Below are 25,774 nucleotides of genomic sequence, written 5' to 3'. Positions count from 1 at the left end.
GGGCATGCGGCGCTTGGAGTGGTGATCCGGGCGGGACCCATCATCGTCTTCAACATCTGGATCGCATCTGGTTTAGCGTGTTGAATTTCATCAGCAGCCACGATGCGATCTCATCCCGCCATGGCCTAGTTGGCTGAGGCTGGTAGCCGAGCACTCGCGGGCTCAGATCGATCTTCCGTGAATAGCTCTAGCAGGGAAAAGCGCACAACCGATCGCGCATGCCATGGCTGATGTTTCCTTTATTTAATCCATATCATTGATTACTCAATCAAATCGATTATTCTGTGTAAATCTCATTACTTCGTATGTTGCTTCTTACGTGCATACAAGGCCCGGCAAGTCGAGTTGTGGAGACAAGTAAAGAAGCAGTACATCATGGAGAGGCACAGTAAAATTACTGGAGGCTCGCGGACTCGCGACATCCGATGCGTGGAACTCGCCGGCCGCGGAGTCACCTCGCCCGGCGATTCGCCGCGCCTAATCACCAGGCTTGGGCCTCGGGGACGCGGACCCGCCTCGCCGGCGCCTACTCGCCGGGCTTGGGGACTCGCCGCGCCCAGCGAGTCGCCGCCGCCTATTCGTCAGGCTTGAGACTTCGCTCGCCACGTCAACTACAGCTAAGTTTATTTATATATTTGTACATGTTATACAAGTCCAAAACATATACGCATGTTAGTTTGATCTCCGAAGCCGACCATGCAGTCGCATGCAACCCTCTTAGGGGCTACATAATCATAATTGGAATCGGTTTCGGTTTTGTCTGCTGTTTATTCGCGTCCGTCGAAGTAGTGAGGCTGGGTACCAAAAGGCCAACCTTGTCTCCGGGTTCAACGGCTGGCATCGCGTCCCTGTTACCCGGCAAGCGTTTGATGCTGGAGGTCTGCCTACTCATGAAAAGATACGCATAAACCTTTCATACTGTTAACTGATCCATTTAACAATGCACACATCTTTGCAAGTGTTTATTATATTTCATAAATACATCTTATTGCAGTTGTACTTGTTTCTCTTTCTCAGCCAAACGGTCGGGTGTCGACCTCGCCACTCGCCACGCTCGGGGACTCGACGCGCTACAGACAGCGCTACTCGCCGGTCGCCCGAGCTCGTCACTCGCCATGCTCGGGGACTCGGCGCTCTATAGACAGCGCCGCCCGCTAGTCGCCCGACCTCGCCACTCGCCACAACACAACTTTGTCCACAGCGTCGACCCTGTGTCCGCTGCGTCAACCGCGCCACAATGGGCCTCAGTCCGCCGCGTTGAGCATGACTCCGCAGCGCCGACTTCGCTCCGTGCGACCCCTTCCACAGCGTCGACCCCGTGTCCGCTGCGTCGACTGCGCCACGGCGCGCCTCAGCCCGCCGCGTTGAGCATGACTCCGCCGCGCCGACTTCGCCCAGAGCGACCGCTTCCACAACGCCGACCCCGTGTCCGCTATGCCGACTGCGCCACAGCGCGCCCCAGTCCGCCGCGTAGACCATGTCCGCCGCGTCGACCGCGCCAACTCCGAGTCGCCAAAGAGAGCTCTGCGCCATGCTGCGCACCTCACCACTGGGTGTCCTCTTCCTTCGGGATGAAATTTCAATTGCCGTCATCAACCTTTGGCAGAGAAGCCCGAACTGGCTAAGTAGTGCGAGCTCCGGCTCGACCACTGCGACGCCAGGGGAAGGATCTCCACTGGAGTCGCACGCTCGACTGGCCTTACGGGCCAAGATGACCGGCTCGGCTCTGCCTCCGGGCACCCATGTCCCTCTCTACCTTGGACAGAGCGACCTGAAAAGCTAAGTACTGCGCTAGCGAGGTCGCCACAGCGGCCCAACGCGTCCAGGAAAAACGCCGAGTACGGAGCCCTCCTTGGGGTCGCTAAGCGACTGGCCTCCCGGGCCACGAGATGCGACTCGCCTCCGCAATCATCAGGCAAACAAATCGCCCTCCTCTACCTTAGGCAGGTGACTTGAACGGCTAAGTACTTCGACTAGGGACCCCGCAAAACGGACCCGCGGCTCGCCAAGGAAAACACGCCAAATCAAGAACCCCTTTGGAGTCGCCACGCGACTGGCCCCACGGGCCACGACGAGAGGCACGCTATAAAAAACAGCGTCAAATAAACGCCACCCATGAGGCTGCTACTCGCGCTATATGACTACGTACTACGACTGGGGACGCCCAGCTCAGCAAGGAAAACAGTCAAGCGGTAGCCTTCATCGGGATCGCCTAAGCGACTGGGGAACACAGCGACATGCATAAAATTACTTAGTCGCCACAGCGACATTGCTCATTACAATTTTTACAAATTGAAGGCCCTAACACTGGCCCATACAAAACAATTATTTTATTTTCCTGCCGCAGGAACAGCACCAGCAGTGGTGACCTACTCGCCATCCTTGCCATCAGCATCGCCTGCACCTTCGCCACGCTCGGGGACTGGCCAGACGCTGGTCTCCGGGATTCGTCCTCGCCACGCTCGGGGACTCGCCAGTCGCCGGTCTCCGCGACTCGCCACTCGCCATGCTCGGCGACTCGCCGGTCCCCCGGACTCGCCGGTCTCCGCGACTCGCCATTCGCCGCGCTCAGGGACTCGTCGGTCCCCCGGACTCGCCAGCCTTCGCGGGTCACCACTCGCCATGCTCGAGGACTCGCCAGTCTCCCGGACTTGCCCTCGCCATGCTCGGGGACTCGCCGGTCTCCGCGGCTCGCCACTCACCATGCTCGGGGGCTCACCGGTCGCTGTTCTCCGCGGCTCGCCAATCGCCACATTTGCGGATTCTCTTCGCTCAGGTGACTCGCCGAGATGTCAAGAAAATAGAGACTCAAGCCAACTTCGATGAAGCTGACTTAAGCCTCGGGGACTACACCTACTGGATATGCTGAGCGCACCTCCAGCGGATCGACATCTCGGAGGATCTATTTTACAACGTCACAATCTTCATCAAGCAGAGACTGCCGCCGCCGCGCCAGGCCAGTCTTCTTCGCGCCATGGGCACATCTGCACAGTGCAGCGTGGTCACGCGCGCGGCATCAAGCACGGTGCAGCTGCCTGGCACCACGCACGAGCAGCGGCCGCTCGGCCTCGTCGACTCGATGCTACATCGTCCCAGGCTCTAACGCTATACGCGGCCGCGGAAACAACGCACCGATCGGTAACATGCTTTATTTATTATTTAATTCAATGCCTGATTGATCATTGATCCTGACTTAGAATCGCATGGAGAAGACTCATGCCGTATTTAATTTACCATTATGCTAATCCCTTGATGTGACTGCATATGAGGGAACCTTCTATTTGAGGCATTAAAGCTAGACAGATTGAGGCCAGAAGCCCACGCGAAGCAACACAGATGAATTGATGGACATGGCAGATTGGTTTTCGCTACTTCAATCCATCTCGATCTGTCTCCTGTTAATAACTCCACCATTATTGATTTTACTTGGATTTGATTATACACAATACATGTATGTTTGTCTATTTTGCATGTCCTGTCGGCACAATGGAATCGGTGAAGAACGAATCCATCAAGGGACTGGCTGCTTGACCTGCTTCACTAGCGCGGATGCATACACCCGCGAGGCAACGCGGACCTACGACTGTGTCCCGTCGACCAACATCAGCCCGCGTGTTGAATCAAGCTGCCACAACATTGACGTTCTTGCACAACTCTGCCCGGCGCGGACTTTCCAGCGACTTGCCTGCCGTGGACTGGCCAGTGCGGATCTACCGTCGCGCGCTCGTCACCCGCTTCGCTCGGGGACTCGACGTGCTTCCGACTGCGCCACTCGCCAACCGGCTCTCGCCGACTGGCACTCGCCGACCGGCTCTCGCCGACTAGCTCTCTCACGCCGACTGGTTCACACCGACTGGTTCACGCCGACTGGTTCACGCCGATTGGCCTACGCCGACTGGCTCGTTTCGACTGGCTCGTGTTTCACGATTGTTTCCTCTATTTCAGGAGCCCGTCGCCGATTCACCTCGACCCATCGCCAAGCCTCTTCGCTCCTTGCCTCAAGCCCGCGCCGAATCCACGACGCGCTCGGGGACTACTGATGGGGATACGCCCTAGGGGGGCCATCACCCAGCTCACTCGCCAGTTGAGAAGAGCGCAGGACAGTCCCAGTCGGCGAGCGACTGGGCCATGCATCCTGGCGACTGAAGCCCGGACGACTGGACCCGCAGAAGGCCCATGAAGAAAGCGTAGTAGGCCCAAGAGACTTTATACCTGTAAACCCTAGGTGGCTGCATATATAAAGCCACCAGGGGTACCTCCTGGAGGACACATTCCCACACATGTAATCTCTCCTTAGATACAATCTCCCCCTCCGCCTCCGGCGGCTACCCCAAAGCAAGTCGCCTAACGCTGGCGACAGTATGATCATAGTAGATTTCTAGCAGGACGTAGCGATCCTCCACCGAGGGGACGTGAACCTGGGTACATCGTGTGCCAATCTCGTTCCCGGAATCTCCAACGCCGCCTTGCTCTACACCTCTCATGTGCTACCCCGTAGCATCTGCCGTGGTCAAAACCTCGACAGATAGAAACTTACGAGCTGACAAGGGCATCTTCGTAAGGATTGAAGGGTTTGTCCTCCTTTTCGGGAATAGTTTCCTCGGGAAGGGACTTATTTTTGGAGGTGCCAGAATCTGCGGCATCATCTCTCTTCCGCTTGTTCGTTGGAGAAACAGCAGATGGGAGGGAACGCGTGGATTCGGAAGCCTCAGAATCAACTTCTTTTTCAGAGGAAGCCGCGGATTTGTGAGAACCCGCGACTTCGCTCTCCAGGCGAGAAGTGCCCTGGTGTTCGTCGGTGACGACGGCCATTCTTCGACTTCCCCGCCTTCAGGAAGAGGAGGAAGAGAAGACATGACTCTATGTTTCTACAAATGACAAGATATGTCGACAACAGGATTACATAAAGGATACAATAAAAAACAGTAGTCGACAAATACTAAAAATTCGGAATGATGAAAATTTACCTTGGGGAGGGCGTTGGCGCCGCTATACGGCTCCACGCGACAAGTTGATGGAACGGCGTCTTTTTTGCTGAGAGAGGAGATTCTTCGGACAAGCTTCTCCAAATCCTTTACTTCGAGACCCTTGGAGAGCCGGTCGATATCTTCCTCGCCAGAGTACATCCAAAGGGGGTTTTTCCGAGCCTGCAGAGGTTGGACCCTAATCCTAAGGAAGTATGCTGTAATTTTGATACCCGACAATTCCTTGCCACGGGTATGTTGAAGCTCGTGAATACGGGACATCAGTGCTTCTGTCGCCGTTTTCTCTTCTTCGGTGGCTTCCGCGTCCCAGGATCGGCGGCGAAGAATTTCGGCACCTCCGTCGAAAGAAGCAATGTTGTACTCCACCGAGTCGGGGCATTCTTCGTGAACATACAACCATCTTTTGCGCCACCCTTGGATGGAGTCGGGGAATTTGACATCGAAATACTCGACATCAGGGCGAACGCAAATAACAACACCACGTATGTTGTAGGCGATGTTGTGGGAGCCATTACGGCGGAGACAGAAGATGTGCTTCCACAGAGCCCAATTAGGATGGACTCCGAGGAAGCATTCGCAGAGAGTAGTGAAAATAGAGACATGGAGGATGGAATTGGGAGTCAGCTGATGCAGCTGCAACCCATAGACAAAGAGAAGACCACGGAGAAAATCGTGGATGGGGGCAGAAAGGCCGCGGATGAGATGGTCAACAAAACTAACCCGATATTGGATAGGAGGCTTCGGGTAGCTTTCTTCACTGGGGAAGAGCAGCGCGTCTTTCTTCTTCATCAACCCAAGCTTTTTCATCAGGTTGATGTCCTGGTTCGAGATCTTGGATCTTTCCCACTCCAGATCTTGCGCCGCCATCTTGGATTCCGGAGTGCTGTGCCTGGTGAGCCTGGTGCATGGTGGCATTAACAATGGCGAAAGTGAGAGTTTGCTTGTGCTCAGGAACAGTTGGGTGCAATGGGAGATTTTCGGAGAGGAGAGCAGAAGTGCGGCGCAGCAAAAGGATGAACGGTGGAAGAAGAAGACCTCTTATAGGGCATTTGCGAAACGACGCACCGTTGGATGGAATAGTTGTGAGATGGATACTTTCCACGTGGCTAAGGGGTAAATGCGTATTTTTACTACGAAGGAACGGAACAGACGCTACAGTGCGCGTGCCAGGAAAAGCGGAGGACGTGTGTCACCCACTTGCACGACGTGTCAAACTGCTGCAGATTTCGGGTCCACCGGTCAGTGACGGGGCAGGACTCATGTTTTCTTGGTATAGAGGTCGTGGCCATTGTCAGCACTGATGTCACTTTGACGAAGGGAATTTTCGACAGTAGTAATGAGCAAAATGGTGGTAAAATACAAGTGATGATAATTTCGAGAGCCTTTGGTCAAATACAAGTTTTTGATCAAATGCTCGGGGGCTACTTGTGAAAAAGGAAATCTCGGGTATGGCAAAATAGAAATGGCGAGAGCCTATGATCAAATGCAAGCATTTGTTCATAGCCTCGGGGGCTACTCCTATCGGGAGCGCTGGTCGCGCACCCGATAGAAATAAAAAGTTCGAGAAAGGATCACAATATAGCGACATAAGGCATTAAAGTGTTGAGCCTACAACCAAGTACAAGTCCTTGGCTGTAGCCTCGGGGGCTACTCCCATCGGGAACGCTGTTCGCGTGCCCGATGAAATTATAAAAGAGAATAATGAGCATATTTCGAGTTATACAAATAACTCTTCATATACTCCCATCGGGAAGGCAAGATAAATCATCCGTTGACTCAACAAAATGTGCTATTACAGCAGCCGAAAAGGCACTCGACAATATATTCTCAGAGCGCCAAAAGTAGCGAAAAATCTCTGAATGCCGCAAAACTATGCGAAGGTAAGACTCCAGATCCGTTCTGAGCGGCGTGGCACCGTCTCTGACGTCGATTTGCTACTTTTTTTGTATCAACATATACGAAGAAAAATCCTAACGGACGCGTTAGGTACCCGATAAAATATGACTGGGACTCGACAGATGGTAAGACCTTAAGCGGCACCTGCCGAGTTAACACCAGTATCCCGAGATCATGTCCAGTGACGTGATTTTGAAGTAGGTTTTTGCGGATTGCCACTAGAGCAGTTAACTAGTACCTGATCCGTCAGATAAACTAGCCCCAATTACCATTATCCCTGCACAAAATAGCTGTTTATGTAAAAATTGTGTGATGTCTTGAAAAGGTTGTTTGATGATTATAAAGTTGAAGATTTTCCCTGATTCTTCGATTGAAGCAAAATCTCGGGGGCTACTGACATAGGCATCCCCAATGGGCCTGCCGAAGAAGGTACCCGGTGTTTATGGAAGACCCACAAGTCGAAGTTCATGAAGCTCGGAAGTCCAATTAGTATTAAGAGTTGTATTAGGAAATATAGAGATATGTAACTTCACGGGTTGAACTCAGAGAGTCCCCCCCGGAATATGTAATCTTTGTGTAACACGAAATCCTCGGCTCCGCCTCCTATATAAGAGGGAGTCGAGGGACAAAGAGGGGATCGAATCCATTGTCAACAGAACCCTAGTTTCTTATTCGTCGACTACTTTTCGGCTGAAACCTTCGAGATCTACTTGCCTTCTACTTCCAACTAAACCCTAGTTTACAACCTGTAGTCATTGATAAGTTAATCTCTTGTCACCTGGTCTGCCTGTTCCTTTGTTGTAGGCTTTAGCTCTTCACCACCTGAACTTGTATCTCTAGCTGGTGTCCCCCAGTTTTTTTCTTTTTTCTTCTTTTTCTTTGCTGCCTGCTACCTTATACTCCTGACTGGTTGTTGGTTTTGTTAATTTAAAGTTGGGCTCCCTTGTGTTTAAAACAAATTCCATGTTCCAAAGAACTCCCATCCAACGGCAAAGGGTAGTATGATATTTTCTTCCTTCTGTAGAACGGACACATTCTTAGTACGACCCTTTTCGCGTTGACAGTAGGTAAACTCAAATTTGGCTCGTCGCCGCCATGGCATCCAGAGTTGCCTTCCTCCGAGAGGCCGAACTCCGCCTCCTGCGCTGCACCCTTCCCGCCACAGCCTCCCAACCACCGCCCCCTTCACCTCCCCCAGCCCACCCGCTCGGCCCCGTCGCCGCCTCCGCCCTCGCCGCCGTCGAGCACGGGGACTACGCGGCCGCGCTCGCCTCCGCTGCCCCGCACATCCTCCGCAATTCCGCCTCAATCCATGACTCCCCTGCGCAGTTCTACGGCGACCTCGCTGTCGCTACCGAGGTGTTCCCCCGGGGGGATGTCGGAGGTGCCGCGGACGAGGGGTTCGAGTGCAGGTGCGCGCTTGTTCTCTCCGCAGCGGTGGCCGCGCTGCTCGCATTCACGCAGCAGAACGTGACAGGGTGAGTTGGTAAAGCTCAATTGTTTTCTACCGCATTTTACTAGTATGTGTTTAGTTCCTGTTCAGTATATGGCTGCGTGGCCTGCAAAGTTTGATTAGGGTTGAACGACTCGGCAATCCGAATTTGATTAGGGTTTAGCTTCTGGAGTAACGGTTCCTTATATCCATAGAGGATAGCTTTGAGCTCCTCTAACAAATTTCCCAGGCGTGATCCATCCTTCTCATTAAGCATCCAAACTTGAGATGATGGAGATTTGACTGATATCGTAAAGGCACATAACTTCTCAGTTTGCTCAATTCAGGCCTCCCTGAAATAATCTGACGACAGATGGCCCAAGTAAGATGTACACTGTTACAAGTTGTTTATGTATGTTGACACGCAAAATAGAGATTTTATCAAGTGGCATTCCAGAATGTGGTATGGCTATTTTAAATGGGGGACACATCTGGTGTTGCCAGGATAAAGATGTAACGCTTGGCACGACGAGGAATGGACGTAGGAAAATTATGTGTGAGGGAATGCAGTGAAGTCATACGTAATCTGTGGGAACTGTCTACTATCTATGAATTCTTGCGAGACACATCTGGTTCATCGGATGGAGAAATTAGTGCAGGGTGCATGCGGGGGGTGGATGACACAAGATAAGGTTAGACAGTAATACATTACATCAATAAATCTACACAGATATGGAAACACCAAGCATGCGTTTGCCATTTTGATATTTGAAAAGCATTTTCCTTCAGTTGAGTTTGAGTGTTTTAAAGAGTGTATGTATGTACTTCATTTGTTACTAGAATTAATATGTGTACTGTTGAAATATGGTTCTGTTAATTTGGAAGGATATTTGTTATCTGATATTTTAGCTCGATATCAATCATAATTTCTAGGAATATTCTAACGGCTACTACTTTATTTGTATTTCTTATATGAACTTTTTGTATCCTGCTTGACATACTATGATTATCTCCAGAATTGCCATATCTAACAGAGATTTTATATTCAATTGTTTAACTCGTTGCCATTTGGAAACCCTCTTGTAGATGCTAATGTGGTAATAATTCTCTAGTCAGTGCTAATGTGGCTAATAACTATTTGCAGGCCTTCAAGAAAATATTCATCATTTCCTTTCTGGACTTCATCATTTGATGAAGGGTGGTATAGTGATCCTGGATGCAAATGGGAGGCATGGGCTTCTGATCACTTAGCTTCTTTTGGTTCCCATGTTCATGGGAAGTTCTTGCTCCTGCAGGTATATATTTCCAAGTGGTTTGCTCATTTATCTGTCCACTCATTGTAATTTTACTCTACCGGCGTTTCTTTCAGTTTTTATTTCTTTACTATGCTTGCACCTTTTATATGATCTATCCGCAGACAGTTGTTTTACGTTGACACAACTCAGAATTCGTTAATGCACTGGGATGATAGGTTTCTTTATGAGCTATAATATAGACTATTGTTAGCTGACTTTACGGATTAAACCATCCGAGGTGCAACCTGTCCCCATTAGTCAATTTTGTGTACATAACATGAAACACATAATGCATTGACACATTATATTTACTAGGAAAAGTGCCCGTGCGTTGCATCGGGAGAACCAAAAACTCGAAGCCCCCGTAGAATCATCTTTGATGCCACTTCTCCTATGTGCCATGATCAACTAAGGTGGTCATATTTTCTCCTATTCATGATGAATAGGATTAATCCTAAGAAGATCACCTTGTAAGGCTCTCCCTGCACCATCCCGACATAATGGTGTTGGAGACGGCCGGCAGCGCCAGCGACCTCTCCTCAAGTGCCGCGAAGCTCTCCAGAAGTTCGTCCCGAGACAACTTGGACGCGATCCAGTCTTCCGTCGTGCCCTCGCCGGTGGCAACCGACCTGATCTAGAGTTTCAGCCGCATGCGAGCATCAACTTGAACGGCGCAGCCGCGCAGGTGTCGTCCCGATGTTTAGCGGCACACACCGGGAATCCAGCCCGCCTCCTCTCTGCCTCGTCTCACCCCTAACAGCGCGGCGGCGGTCGGGATCTAGTCCGCCCTCTCCCGTCGCCCTCTCTCTGAAAAATAGTCACAAATAGGAAGGGGAGTAGCAGGATGCCCGCCGCCACCGATGGAGCTATGCTACCATGGAGCTCCTCCGCCAGTTGGTCGATCTATTCTATGGGAGCCTCGATCTGGACCTGGTGGAGGCCCCTTCGGTTGCGGGGCGGTCGATTTGTTGGCGGTGGGGATCGATTTGGTCGCTGGGGGACTCAATCTTGTGGCCGCGGTGGAGCTCGTCGCGGTCTCTCTCGTGCTCCATCAAGATCGCCCGCGTTAGACGCCGTTGTCGCCACATACAGCTTCCGCGAGGGGCGGTCGATTTGTTGGCGGTGGGGATCGATTTGGTCGCTGGGGGACTCAATCTTGTGGCCGCAGTGGAGCTCGTCGCGGTCTCTCTCGTGCTCCCTCTAGATCGCTCGCGTTAGACGCCGCTGTCGCCACATCCAGCTTTCGCGACGAGTTCATCTGAGCGATTCGATCTGATTTTTCTAGCTTTCTCCGGGAATCACGGGCAGAGTAGATGGGCTACAACATATAGCTTTCTCCGGGAATCACGGGCAGAGTAGATGGGCTACAACATATGGACGGATTTACGTGGAAAGGGGGCAAGAAAGTAAACGGAAACCGACTGAGATTAGACGTTCTAGTCAAGCACGGGACGGAGACGGACGGAACCATGATGCCAACTGTGCGACTTTTTCTTTGCGATGGGATAGAAACCAACCAGTACCATGGCAAAACCTGTGTATTATGAGATTTGGTGGGAGGGCAAAATCGTCCAATGAAAAATTTGACCAAAATTTTGGCAGAAACCTACTTATGGAATTAGCAAACACTCAACGACCATTGCCATCAGCAAAGCCCAACGCACACTCTCTTTATCGGTTTATCCCTCTCAAAGGCATCATCTGCAATCTCTCGTCTTGTTTTCTATCTGTCCTGGTGCGACTACTACCAAATTTCTGCATAGCCGCGGATCATGTTGCAGTTATTTCCAAATAAAAAGAAAAAGTAGCACCCTCGAAAAAAAAAAAGTAGAGAAGGGACCTGATTCTTGGCCAACAACATAACGACTTGAGGAGTTGTCCATCACATGAAGGGCTCGGCTATCATTCTCATCCAATGACTCTAATCACATGGAAAGAAACATCAGCAATTTCTGGAAGAACAGATTGATCCGTACAGACAAGGGCATAAAGTACCTTCATCTGCTACGATTTTAGTGGTCCGGCAGAGAGCAGACAACTAATGATGCAGAGGAAATCGGAGGCTCTTTGTGGAAATTGCAGAGTTCTTCCCCTCACGATTAAATGGTAGATATACGTGATGGTACAATCTCCGCGAACGAGATGGTCGCCGCCGTGGCCCCGATTTGGCGATCCTTTTTATAATGATCTCGATCTGGCTATCCATCTCTGGAGGCTCGATGTGAATTGTGCCCGCGCGTGTTGTCAATTTGACTGCTCGCCTCCCTCCCAGCAGACCCTGAGTAACTCCTCCATCGCTGTTACTCAGGGGCTCCGTGTCACACCCGGCCGTCCAGCGCATGGTTCCCGTCCAAGGTGTGAATCCGCCTCCCTTGCCGCTGGAGCGCCTGCTGTCTGGCGACGTCCCAATCCGTCTCGTATTGTTTTAAAATAGAATCAGCAAGCAGAGTAGATGCGGCCGGCAGCAGCGTGTCCACTTCAGAAGTTCAGATCGAATCAGGAAGGTGAAAGTAAGCAGAGGAGATGCTTCCGGCGGCAGCGTGGGAAGATTCGGTGGTGGTGGAGAGGTGGGCGGAGCGGATCTCGGCGCCGGGGAGCAGAAACGGGTGGAGCCAGGCGTTGGAACGATGGACGGCGTGAGGGAGCGGATAGCTAACGGATGAAAGCAATCGTTTTAATGAACCGGTATCATCATGGCAATTAGTAGTATTATGTGATTTGGTGGGAGGGTAAAACCGTCCCAAAAAAAAGCGTTGACGAAACTTTTTGGCAGAAATCTTAGCTCCTTTATTATTAGGTATAGATAAAAATACTGCATCAACATGGTAGAATAAACTAATTGTGATAATTATGCATAAAGCGGGATTGTGGGCGTACTTGTGATGATCGTTGGCTGTAATTAAATGGGAGCCTTGCATAGTATAATTAAATGTTATATCTCATCCTTTTTCCAAAAATGTTATGATCTTGCAAATTGTAGCCTCGCGTCAATTATAATACCATGCCTAAAACTGCACATCGAACCCAACGAATGAAAATAGGAAAAGTACATTTAGTGTCATTCATACATCTATCTCTCTCGACCCTCAAAAGTAAAAATATCTAACTCTCACTCTCCCTGCCGCATGCGAATCAGCTGTGAAAGCACAACCATGATTAAAAAACAAAGACAGCCAAGGATAAGCCACAAATCGATATGGACCAGTCAAAATCCCCAAATCAGTTTCCCATAACATCGGTCGACCAACCAAGCAAGGCAGGCTGCACTCGTCCGCCACAGCAACGTTCACCACCGGCGTCCATGGTGATCGACCATAGCGTGAAAGCAGCCTCTTTTCTCCTCCCCGAATTCTCTGTGGCGCGTGGATTTGTGCAAGGGAGCTCGGCCAGCGCGCCATGTGCCCGTCTACCGGTAGTCCGACGATCACCGCCGTTCCGAGGGAGCTCGGCCGTGCGCTCTGTGGCGGCAACCGGCGCGTGCACGCTGTTGCTGTTGCTGAGACGGGAGTCCGCCGATTTCCGCCGCCGCGTAGAGGGAGCTCGTCCGCGCGCCCGCTGTGCTGGGTCGTCTGTGTACCACGCCCTGAGACGGGAAGCCCGCCGAGCGAGGTCGGCCTCGCGCGTGCACCACGCTGTTTCTGCTGCTGGGTCGTCTGACTGTACGCAGGGGGCGGTGGCCGCAGCGTCGATGGCCATGGTGTCTGCGTCGTGGTGGCCGAATCAAACGATGTCCGCGGCCTCTTAGTACCAGGACAGGGGCTGCGCCGGGCGTCCTCACCGTGGATGGCCAGGCCGCGCCGGGAGCCTCGCCGTGGAGGGCGCGCTGCCTACGTATCGGCCAGGGGCTCGGGGCAGGGGCTGCGCTGGGCGTAATTGCCGTGTAGGACCGAGCTGAGTACTGTCCGACGCTCGCGAACACGCCGTTGAAACCATCGGCCAGGGGACTGGCCAGTCGGCATGGCAACGCCGGGGATTTTGGGGAGGAGGATGCGGTCGTGCTGGGCCGCGAGGATATTTGGTGGTGCAACCGCGCCTGTCGGCTCTACAACGGAACGATCGGGCTCTGCCCTTGGCCGGTCTGTAACCACCTATTCCTCTACCCGCCGAGAACACCATCGAGCTCAACAAATCCCAGTTCCGCCGCTGCCGCTGATTCTTTCGACGGCGGCCCTCGGCTCCGACGTATCTGTTGATTTTCTTGCCTTCTCGCGTCGTGGAGACGAAACAAACTCGCATCTATATTACTTCTCTGGGAACACGAGCCTGCCTGTACTTATATCCTGTGACGCTGACTCTGTTGTAGTAGGGCACGGCCAACTCTGTTTGTGTAGGACGCGGTTCACGGCAACCTACGTGCGAAATTGCAACTTTAGGAGCAACGGACGAAGCAAATGGAAGAGGGACGACGGACGAACGGACCGAACCACGGAAACGCTTCTCCCTTTATTATTAGGTATAGATAATGACACTACACAGTGATGTGGCTATGGAAATGCAAAGAAGTGCTAAGCAGGCTACGGTACCTTTTGATTTACAAATCGGCATATGTACTATTACTGTAGTGTCTAGCAATTCAATTTGATGCAGTATTCCCTCCATCCCAAATGCGAGGCATGTTTTGATTCGGTAAGACAATGCTATGGAAGATAAATGGAGTAACTGTTGGTCAAAGTCTTGTCTCAACAAAGTAAAATACCTCTCATACCGGTGATTGATGGCTGGGAAGTGGGTGTGGCATGCGGGGACCGGGAGAAATCCTCCGTCTTTGACCACAGTGGCGGCGACGCCTTTGGGGCGCTGTGACCTGGTGAGGCGCCACTGAGGTCTCATCCCCTTACCTCCTACCCCTGTCCCGGGTGAAAGCCCAAAATCCGCTTGGATTGGATGGCGGTGGTGCCATGGGCGTCGTTCCCTCCTTGGAGGCGCCGTCTTGGGACAGGTGGTGTAGCGGCGAGCGGTGCCATGTTTGGTGGGTTTCTGTCGGCGGCGTGGCTGCTCTGCTCGGCTCTGCTGCGTCTTCAAGTTCTACGGCTGCTCCCAAGCTTTCTCTTCTCCTGTGTGTCCTCGTTGAAGCTGTTTGTGGCACCGGTGTGCCTGTCGCGGCGAGGTGGTCTGTGTGGATTGCCCGGTTGGTTTCTTGGAATGCATCTCTCCTTGTTCTAGGGTGAACATCTCCACCTGCCGACGGTACGCACCTTGCGATCCAGGGCGAGAGGGTTGGGACTCTCTTCGGCGATGGAGGAGGAAGGTGTTCCTTCGCTGACACCGGTTGGTGATCACTGTGTGCCACCCTCAATGCCATTGCTTACCTGTTGCTGCTTCTGCTACTGTCTTGGCGTTCTTGCAAGGAGGACATTGCCGGCTCAACCCGTGTTTCTGGTTTACCTTTGTGTGTTTGAGTTGGGTGTTGTGTGTTAAGCGGTTTCAGCATTCTTGTATCTCTCGGCCACACAGCTTTATTAATTTAAAGCAGGGCTTCTTGCCGTCTGTTTAAAAAAAGCATTCTTAGCTTTTATCTCTTTTTGCAGTTTATTGTCTTTGCGGAATGTCTGTTGACAAGCATAAAGAGTCTAGACTCTGATTTGTGGAGTGTATCATGGTGGCTGTGCAGATTATCCATGTCCCAGCAGAACATTTTAGATGAGCTATCATCCTCTTTGTTTGATGAAGTACAGGTACACAAAAATAAAATGTTGATCCACTTTGGTGAACTTGAAACGGTTTCTAGCTACTGGGGTTCTTTCTTAATTGACGGAGAAGGCTCTTCTTTAGTCTCAGCTGCTCTTTTGGAAGCTGGACTTGCAGAGAATATGTACGGTCTAGTTGATGCTTCAAGGTAAGAAATCATATTACAATTCCTGGAGTATACTTGCTGTAAGGCGATTATTCAAGATCACTAGTGGTAAACTGAATAACAGTATAATACTATTAAGAATGTATCAAGACATTTGTACATATAGATGTCAGACAGTGATGCCCCATTGTTGCTATTATGATCTCACTAGTTAATTTCTCTTAGGTTACATCTAAAATGGAGAAAACTTGATGCTTTTAAGCAAATGAAATTAGTGTACAAGTATAAATAACTTAGATAGTTGATAAGAAGTCAAAGTTTTGTATGTTAGACACTCTAAATATTATTTCTCAATACATGCGGTGTTCAGAAGCTGTCGTGAAGTTAAAATGCTGTGCATACCATGTCTAGACTAACTTTTTTAGATAAAAGGCAACTTTATTGCCCGACTTTAACTTAATAAAGCCCAGGAACGATGTTCAGAGTTAACGGATACACATGCTGCGGCATACAGCTTCGCCAACAGGAAATAGGAAATAAACTACCGACTAACACCAAACGGCGACTACCAAGAAGACCGCCAACAGGAAATAGACAACTTTATTGTCTAGACTAACTCAGTGCACGGGCCAATAACTGTAAAAAGTTTATTACACATCCGAGGACATGTTCGGAAACAAATATTCTCTATACAAGAATCTTCCATGAATGTTCGATATCATGTCAGTGTTGTAGTTCTAGATATATATGTGCCTGATTTACTATGAAAGGGTACCTCAGCTTTGCTGATTTAGCCCACTCGTATGCTGAATGACAGTGGGACCAGAAGATCTGTATCCAATCTGAGCATAATACTCTATTAAAAGAATTATGGCATTTGTATTTGTATAGGTTGCATCTGGATAGTGCTCAAGAGGCATGTGGGATTCATCTTTCTCTAACGGGGATTCTTGGTTTTCGAACAATACACCAGGTATATTGTGCTGGACCTCGTGGCACTTCCTGTTTTTGTTTTAGCTTATGGAGCTTGATGATAGAGGGACCATTTCATTTTGCAAGACATGCTTTTCAAATGAACGTATTGACTTCCTTTTTCTAAAGATAGTTTTATGAAACACCTAATTCCCTCATAGTCTTGCTCTTTGATGACCTTGTTAGAAAATGAGAAAACATTGATGTATCGATCACAATATTACTTAAATGCTACTTGATTTGTATCATTCATGTTGCTGTTGCATGACATGTATATGACGAATCATTGTCCCTTTATTTTTTTTGTAAACAATCAATTCCTTGGTATAGGTGGTGAAGCAACACAATGTTGTGGAGGAACAACTCCACCGTGTTGCTACAACGTGGGCAACACAATTGTTGAAGGAACCGCTTCAACGTGCTGCGCTAGATATCGCTCTAGGGGCGGGGCTATCAAGAGTTCAATCTGAAACTCTCAACACACAAGATCTAGTCCAAGATCTTAAGGCAGAACACAAGGTTCCATTTATTTGATAGGTAGGGGGTACATAGTCCGATTTCATAGGTAGAGGTTGGACCTCTATTTATAGGCTGCATGAGCCTTCACTACTTAGCTCTACTCACAACTAGAGTGTTCTAGAGAACACTACATAAGCTAGGAAAAGAAACACACACAACCTAGTTACAACTCATAGCTAGAACACTCTAGAAACCACTACAACACATATGACTATAGGGCCAAACTGCCTAGAATATAATAGAAGTGTGTAGAAGCTACTAGATTTTAGTTGGTTCTATTTTATTTTATTTTCTCTTCTGTCCCTCATCAGGTGGATGCGAAGTCCCAAATGGTACTTGTTCCGAAGACCACTAAACTAGCAGGTGATGTGGTACAATCAGCAGAACTAACAAGAGCTCAGAGTGATGTTGTGGCTTTGAAAAAGACGAGGAGCTCTGTTCCTGATGAAAGTGATGAATTTTGTGATATACTAAGAACGCCTTCACTAGCACAAAATGTGACTGACTCGAATAGTGAAAGCACACAGATACAACTAACTCCTGTCCAACAGGCTGTTGTACTTGCACAATGTTTACATGTGAGTCGGAGGAGTAGGGGTGATGAAATGTCTGGTACGTTCATATTTTCATTTCTTCTGTGCAGTACAATATACATTTGTTCAGTTTTAAATATTAACTATGTAATATATGATTGGTACCAAAATTTTCTATCTCAGTTCTCTAATAGGGCGATGTACTACTGTGTCAGAAAAAATTCCTATTTTGCAGTAAGGATTTTAAAATTGTGAAATGTTAAAGCATGATATGGTTGGACAGGATCCAGTTGTTGATCATGTCTTAGTTCTCTTTTAGCTGTTTCTCTTTTGTGGTTTGCCTTTGTTCTTTTGTTTGGGTCTTGATGATCCTTCTACACAAAGCCTAAGCTTAGAATATTTTATTCTACAGCCCCTAGTAAAATTGTGCAAAATATAGTAAAATAGTGTACCAAATGTAGCAATTTCTGAACAATGTAGTAAATAGTGACTTGGATAGTAAATAATATAGATTTCAAAATCACTATATTTTTGTGCATATTCTACTATACTTTGAACTGTTTTACTAGGGGGTGTAGGATAAGCTATTCTAATCTTACCGTGTATATTTAGGATCTAGCTAGTTCATACTGGGTGAAGTTACACCCACGTGTTTAAATCTTTTTTCTACTACCAGCTCAAGTTACACCCACATGTGTTTCATAGAAAAAAGGAGTCTGTGCCCCGAGATCTGCCATAAAAGGCCCAACCATAACAAATGCGAAGCTATACGGCTCAACTCTAACATAATTACCCTAATATAGCTGGCTCTTTGTAACATTTTAATATTCTCTCAGAATTCTAGGAACTAGCAGTATCTTCCATTCCAGAGAGTATGTAGCTGTATTATGTATGATACAAGAATATTTAGGTAGCATAATTCCTTTTTGTAGGTAGTATGTGCTATTTCTTGGCACTCCTTTATACCTACATCTATAAAGTTATTTCTTAAATATACTAAAAACTATGTATTCAGTTGCAACTTTTCATGTAGTTTGCTTCCTAAAATCTTAAAAATAATATATGACTATATAAAAGTGTTAAAGTAGTATACATACTACTCTATAGTAGTATGAGATGCGGGTACACCAACATGTGTTTCATACAATCTAGATAGAATCTAACATACCCCAGTTATGTATCTATAGTATGTACTCCCTCGGTTCACTATTATAAAATTGTACATACTAGTTAAAAGGTGAAGGTGCTGAAAGTCTTGAGTGTAAAAGCATAATGTAGGATGCTAGAAGATATTTTTGTGGTCGTTTGATATGGTTGTTTTCACAATACAACAACAACAACATCATAGCCTTTTGTCCCAAGCAATGTTGTACACATGGAAAATGGTATGCATCATTTCAAAATGACGTTTAGTTTGTTTTACATACTTGGAAGTAATTGGAAAAGCTAAATGGAAGAAACAAGCTTTTATGGTCAAAGCATTTTGTTTATAGTATTTCACAGTATTATCTTTGTTATTCTGTAATTTAAAACAGAGCTAAGTTGTACTCTTCAGCAAATACATGTTATCACGTATATATATTTTGAACTTCAATCTGTTTTAAAGTTAATTTGACCTGTTCTCAGTACTAATACTATGCCTCAATATGTATATCTTTATATAATATTAGTTCATCTATGTGTTTGCTTAAAGTTTAGCATGTAAAACTGATTCTTCTTGGTTCATGCATTTTATTTTTACATAGGATGGGAGATGGCACCATACATAGAGTCAATTGATTCTCAAGATGATTCGTGCTTTGTGGTATGTTTTAATTGCATCTTAATTATTTTTTTGGAAACATGTGCACACAAATAGGTAAAATATTGTCCCCAATTTTTGGTCTCATTTGTGTGCTGGAGATTTTGCTCTGTATGCAACTTAGTTTTTATTTCTTACTCCCTCCTTCCGAAATAGAAGAGCCTTTTCATGATCTTCAGTGCACTTACTGACCACTAACATATACAAAACATATAGATTGGGCATATATGAATGATACTGTTGTATTTGTCCTGCAAAATGCTTCAATGTCATATATCTTTATACTAATTTTGTAGACATATTGTAAGTGAAATCGTAACCAAAATCAGTAAAATATTTAACTGCAGTTACCTCAGATCTGCTCTTTGTCTCATTCAGGTCAGGAGCTTGTGTGATGTTCTGCGTATTAGGTGGGAGTCCACTCGCAGTCGGACAAAACAGCGTGCACTGTTACTGATGGAGAATTTGGTAAGTGCAATATCATTTCCCTACACTGAAATTCCTAAATGTTGCAGATATACTACATTCATCTTTGTAGAACAATTTTTTTTCTTCCGCTCTTTATAGATTCTGCTTTTTTGTTACCAGACTGTCTTCAGTTCCTTCATACTCTGTATCATCATTGGTACTTATTCTCTTAATGATAGTAAAGATTCGATTTAGCAGTTTACATTGGCTTTGTAGTCTTTGCTTCATGCACTAGCCAACGCAACCAAAAGTCTAAACTGTTGGAAGGGCTAGTACAATTCACTTATACACTTCACGACACCCCCTCTCATGTGTGATGGGAGAAGAGAAAGTCAACACGTGAATAGAAGAAGAGCACACATATGAATGAGCATATACGCGGATAAAGAGGGCAGCAACAACAATTTTAGGATAAATAGCAAAAGCCAGGACTAGAACTCGAGACCCTGAGCTCTGATACCATGTCAAGCTTCATGCACTAGCCAACGGAACCAAAAGTCCAAAATGTTGAAAAGTGCTAGTACAATTCACTTATACACTTCACTACAATTTTTATACTTACCAACGAAGGTGGTGGTGGAACTATTAAAGCATGTTATTTGGACGATGTAATGTGTCCAAGAATCGCAACATATTATATTATTATTTCATGATATCTAAAAATTGGTAGTCTTAAAGTCTCAATCAATTCCTTTTTTAAAGATCTCTCCTACTTTTTTGGTAATTTTTTTTATATATTTTAAATATTCAATGATTTAGCTACCACACGTTGTAACTTAAGATGGCAAATAACATTAGGCGGTCAGTGTTGTATCCATGGGGAAGAGTTCATGAAGTCATGCTCGGGAATGCAGGCGTGTTCGCCGAACCTTATTAACTAATCTCCTGGTGTCATCTTGGTGTGATGCTTGTCATTGGTAGATCATGAGATGCCTTTCGACCTGTAACATGAGCTTTGTGAACACTTGGATATCTATGGTGTTATTTGTAACATGTAGGGTGGTTTGCGGATGGGCAGTTCATGAGCTTGGTTAGGGCATCTTCAACGGTCCAACACAAACAGACCCAAGCGGTCCATTTTGGTTTGCATGGACAGGGAAAAACCAGCCTAGTGGCCCGACGCAAATGGGTCGAGGCATCCACACCTACCCATTTCAAGCCCAAATTTGGGATGGGAATGCGTTGGGGCGCAAGCGCCACGGACCACTCGTGTGTGCCCCGCTTAGTCCTCGGACACACCTGACAACCAAACGGCCGCTTCGCCGGCATCGTCACCCTTGACACCGACGAGGAAAAATAGGGGGCTGCCATCTGGCAGCACGGGCTCCAGCCCAGGCGATGAAGCCTGCGTACTAGTTTTTAAATTAGATGAATGCATAATGTTCTTCCTCTTGTTTCTCCATATAAATGGCGTTTTCCATCAATGAATAATGTTGTTTGACAATATATGGGTTGCATCCTATCTAGTGTTTGGCTACCTATTCTGGCCCATGTGGCCCATTAGCCCAAGTGGCATGGGATGGTATATAAGCTGAGGCTGGTCTGTAAGAAACCCTAAGATAGAACATAGCAGCTGCTGGCTGCTGCCCCAAAGGTTAGCCACTCTTCCTCTTGTACATGGTATCAGAGCCACCAACGGCGGTGGTGGTGGTGCCAGCGACAATCAGGGTGATGATGATGGTGCTCCTGTTGTGGCTTCTCTAAAGGGCAAGCATGGGTCGTGCGGGATCTCGCGGCAACATATCCAAAGGAGGTTGAACGCAGTGGTGCTTGTGGTGAAGTTGTGTTGCCGTGATTGGAGATGGGGGACGATCTAGCCATGGCCAAGGTGCTTGACAAGCTGGCCAAGTTGCTGGTGCAAAGACAACAGATGGGGCATCTTCTGCTACTTCTGGGGGCAGGCAACCCCACATGGGGAGATGTAGTATAAGCTTGAGCTCATGCCAAATACGATCAAGCTCGATGGGGTTGGAAGTTATCTGAGTTGGTCCAGGAGGGGATGCTGATTCTAAGGACGAAGTCAATGGAAGGGTACGTGTTAGGAAAGGTTCTTGAGCCCGAAGAAAAAGAAAAAAGAGGGACATGAATGGAAGAAATGGAATGCTACAGATTCACTAGTTCTCACTTGGTTGTTGAATTCTTTGACACGTGCTGTTGCACCGTTGCAACATGACATCAGTGGATGCTCTTTCCACATCAACAGAGGTATGGGATGTCGTGTCAAAGATGTATTCAGGCAAGGGAAATGGCATGTTGGTCCCCCAAATTGAAGACACAATACATGATTTGACTCAAGGTGAGAAATCAGTAATGACATATGTGAGAGAGTTGAGACGTGCATGGGCAGATCTGGATCACCTTGCCCCCTTGGGGATGCCTCATTCTGAATGTGTGGCAGTGGTTAAGAAGTGGATTGAGGACACAAGGGTGATGAAACTTTTTAAGGGACTAAATCTTGCATTTGTGGGGAGGAGGGCTGCGCTGATGCATCTGCATCTTCCTCAAGTGGAAGAGGCAATTGCAGCCATGGCACAAGAAGGAACTACGCTGAAACAAATGGAGAAAGTGGAGCTAGTACCTAAACCAACTTGCTATGTGTCAGATAAGCACGAGACACGTGATTGCTGCAACTGTGGAATAAAAGGGCATCTAAGTTATAACTGTCCTGCTCCAAGACGTGGCTGTGGAAGGGAGTATGGCCGAGGAAATTTAGGGGGAGGGGGTTAGAGGCAGGAATGCAGGGTATTCCAACCATCAATTTAGTGCTAGAGCAAACATGACAACCTTGGATGAAGGGCAAGGACAATCTAGCTCAAGCCAAAGTGAAGTCAAGATGGGAGAGTAGCAAATAGATGCATGTTTTGGGCACTTTGCCCAGTTTGTCTACTTGGATGAAGGTAAAAGTACCTCTATATCTATGCATAGATTAAATTCAGAATAGATACTAGACTCTAGAGCCTCCAAACATGTTGTTGGTAGCATTGGAGAGTTCGAATCATATAGGCTAGCCACTCCAATGCATCAAGAAACGATTGAGACTGTTGATGGTACAACCCAGCCAATCAAAGGAACTAGAGTTTAGTTGTTCAGTTCACAAGAAATATTAAGCTATCATCAGTCCTACACGTACCTGCATTTACTAAGTGCACTGGTTGATGAAAGGATCGTATGCCGCACCTAGAGGGGGGGGGTGAATAGGTGCTAACCAATTTTTAGTTCTTTTTCAATTTAGGCTTGACACAAATGGTAAATTCTCTAGATATGCAACTAAGTGAATTTACCTATATGACAAGGCTACCAACTAAGCAAGATAACTAAGCAATAGAGAGAGAATAGGATAGAGGTAACCGAGAGTGGAGCACGCGATGACACGGAGATGATTCCCGTAGTTCCCTTCCTTTGCAAGAAGGTACGTCTACGTTTGGAGGAGTGTGGTTGCTACGAAAGCCAAACCAACAGCCACGAAGGCTTCACTCAGATCTCCGGTGAGCAACGCCACGAAGGCCTAGCCCACTTCCACTAAGGGATTTCCTCGAGGCGGAAACCGGGCCTTTACAAGGTTCTTGGGGCACACATCCACAACCAAATTGGAGGCTCCCAAATCTGTTACAACACAACAATCAACAACAATACATCAACACGAATCAACTAGGGAACCAAATAGGAACACTAGCATGAGATCCCTCAAACAAGAGAGGGGGAAATGAAGAACGCTTCGGTGAGGATGTAGATCGGTGTCTTCTCCTTCGAATCTCCAAAGATCAAGAGATTTGGTTGGGGGAGGAAGGAGATCTTGCAAATCTTGACTTTCTTTGAGTTGGCTCTAATGGAGGTGGCTTGGCAGAATTCTTGTGCAATGATTGAGCAAAGAGGCAAGGAGGAAGAAGGGGGGTATTTATACCCCCACTCAAAATGGAGCCGTTGCAGTTTCGGGGCCGGATAATCCGGCCTAAGTAAGGGCCGGATAATCCGCCCCCGGATAATCCGGTCTTCGGGGCAAAAGAGTGACAATGTCCGGCCAAATGTCCGGCCTCCTTCCGTAGTTGATTTTCTTCCCGGTCCTTAGCGAAAAACGGGGGCCGGATATTTCCAAAATATCCGGCCCGGATAATCCGGCCCTGGTACAATACCGGGACATTATCCGGCCAAATGTCCGGCCCCCTTCCAGAGCCAAAATTCCTGAAACACTTAGCCAAAAACAGGGGGGCCGGATATTTCGACAATATCCGGCCCGGATTATCCGGCCTGGCCAAACTTTTTCTGAAACCTTTTTGACACACGATCAAATCCAACACACATGAATAAATATCTATGTAATCCCTGTACCACTTAAACAAACATTAGTGTATCATATATATTGACATCAAACACACAAAACATAATGTGAGAGATGTTCTTTCAATCTCCCCCTTTTTGGTGTTTGATGACAATATACGGATTTGCAAAAGAATCATTATAGAGACAAGCATGATGGCAAAACATAGAGGCACTCCCCCTACATGTGTGCATATAAGTAATTTGCATTTGAATACAAATACACAACACATAGAAGTATGGTGCCTCAACACAAGAGATATCCAACATGAGCTCTAACAAAAGACATTGACACATATGAAGTTGAGATAGGATGAAGGAAGTCATACCCATGTGTAGATATATAATACGGAGATATAGCATCACACATAATGAAATATCCTTGATCTCAACAAATAGAAATCCGAAAACCATAACAATGTCTCACACCACATAGCACATAGTTTTGAACGGCACACAAATAAACCAAATAGTTCAAATAAGCGGGAACACAAGCAATATAAGAATGATAAACGCCTATGCTTGTGCCCAAACCATGCAAATCCCCGAGAATCCTAATAGAACACTTCTCCCCCTTTGGCATCGAGACGCCAAAAAGGGGACAAGCGCGATGCTACACGTCCCATGGGAATCACTCGGAGGCATAATCATCATCGGACTCTTGCACCTCTTCTTCTTCTTCTTCCTCTTCATCAGTGTCAGGAGCATCCGGAGAGCGACGGGAGGTGTTGGACCTTTGAAGGCAATCATCAAGATCACTCCATGGAACCTGTGCAGAGTGCCATCTAGTGTAACCCGGGTGAGCTGGAGGCTGAGGTGGGGGACCTTGATCACCACTGAGCTTGTGTAGAATAACCGCCTGAGTATGCTTAATCTCGTAACGCTCACGGCTAGCTGCATAGTTCTCCTTATGGATCTCAATGTTCATGCAAAGGATGTGACGCTGAAACCAACTAAGCCGGGTCACTTGCTTCCTCATAGCCGGGACATCGGGATGACGACCAGGAGCAACACCACTAGAACGAGCATCACCCATGAAAGAGTCAGGTGCAGGAACAGCAGAAGAGACTGGCTTGAGCTTGTAGGCCTTCTTGACATGGTGCTTCACCAACGGATACCCACCCAAATCTTCACTCACAGACACAGAGTTGTTGATGAGAAGCTGGATGTAGGGTGCATAAGGTATGGTGGTCCGGGAGACCATGGCATCACGGATCTCATGGAAGATAAAGTCCATGATATCAAGAGTGTAGTCCCTCACTTCATCACCATCACGAGCACACTTATAGCTGAGGTGCATAAGATCTACAAGAACTCCCCGGATAGCATCATTGTTACCACCACTTGGGCAAATGGTTGCCCGAAAGAACCGAAGCAACTGACTGTATATGAGAAGCAGCCCCTTTGTATAACCAATCCTTCCCTCTGAGGTATAGAGATTTGCAAGTGCATTCTTATCTGCCTGTTGTGGTCCATGAAGACGACGACCCTCATCAATAGGGACTCCAAGAATACTGGCAAAGCGGCGCAGAGTGGCACTGCAGTGTGTGGAGCCAGACATCCATTCCATAGTGCGTTCCTCATCAGTCTTGATTGCCAAAGTGGCAAAGAATTGCTTCACCAACTCTGGGCTATAGTCACATTGAATCTTCATGATATCTTTCAAGCCCATTCTTCCAACAACCCAGATAGCATCTTCAAAGTGATCGTTTTCAGCTAGAATGTCCACATCAATGGCTTGCATGGGTCTCAGATTCTTCATTGG

General features: G+C 47.6%; 1 protein-coding gene across 1 annotated transcript in view; it reads left to right on the top strand.

Annotated features, from left to right (window-relative positions):
• Positions 1-7,961: 7,961 nt before the first annotated feature.
• The window catches only part of LOC127347303 (uncharacterized), a gene marked incomplete at its 5' end in the record, with an annotated part of 47,651 nt that continues 29,838 nt past the window's right edge, over positions 7,962-25,774 (top strand). Inside the window, 7 exons of the mRNA XM_051373506.1 lie at positions 7,962-8,359; positions 9,458-9,608; positions 15,137-15,444; positions 16,294-16,375; positions 17,205-17,505; positions 19,172-19,230; positions 19,606-19,695. Of these exons, the coding sequence (XP_051229466.1) occupies positions 7,962-8,359; positions 9,458-9,608; positions 15,137-15,444; positions 16,294-16,375; positions 17,205-17,505; positions 19,172-19,230; positions 19,606-19,695 (1,389 nt within the window). The remainder of the gene's footprint in view (positions 8,360-9,457; positions 9,609-15,136; positions 15,445-16,293; positions 16,376-17,204; positions 17,506-19,171; positions 19,231-19,605; positions 19,696-25,774) is intronic.

Source organism: Lolium perenne, chromosome 4 (assembly GCF_019359855.2).
Source record: "Lolium perenne isolate Kyuss_39 chromosome 4, Kyuss_2.0, whole genome shotgun sequence".
In the NCBI taxonomy this organism is placed as follows: domain Eukaryota; kingdom Viridiplantae; phylum Streptophyta; class Magnoliopsida; order Poales; family Poaceae; genus Lolium; species Lolium perenne.
Note: the sequence above shows the minus strand (reverse complement) of the source record. Positions and strands in the feature narration are given on the sequence as shown.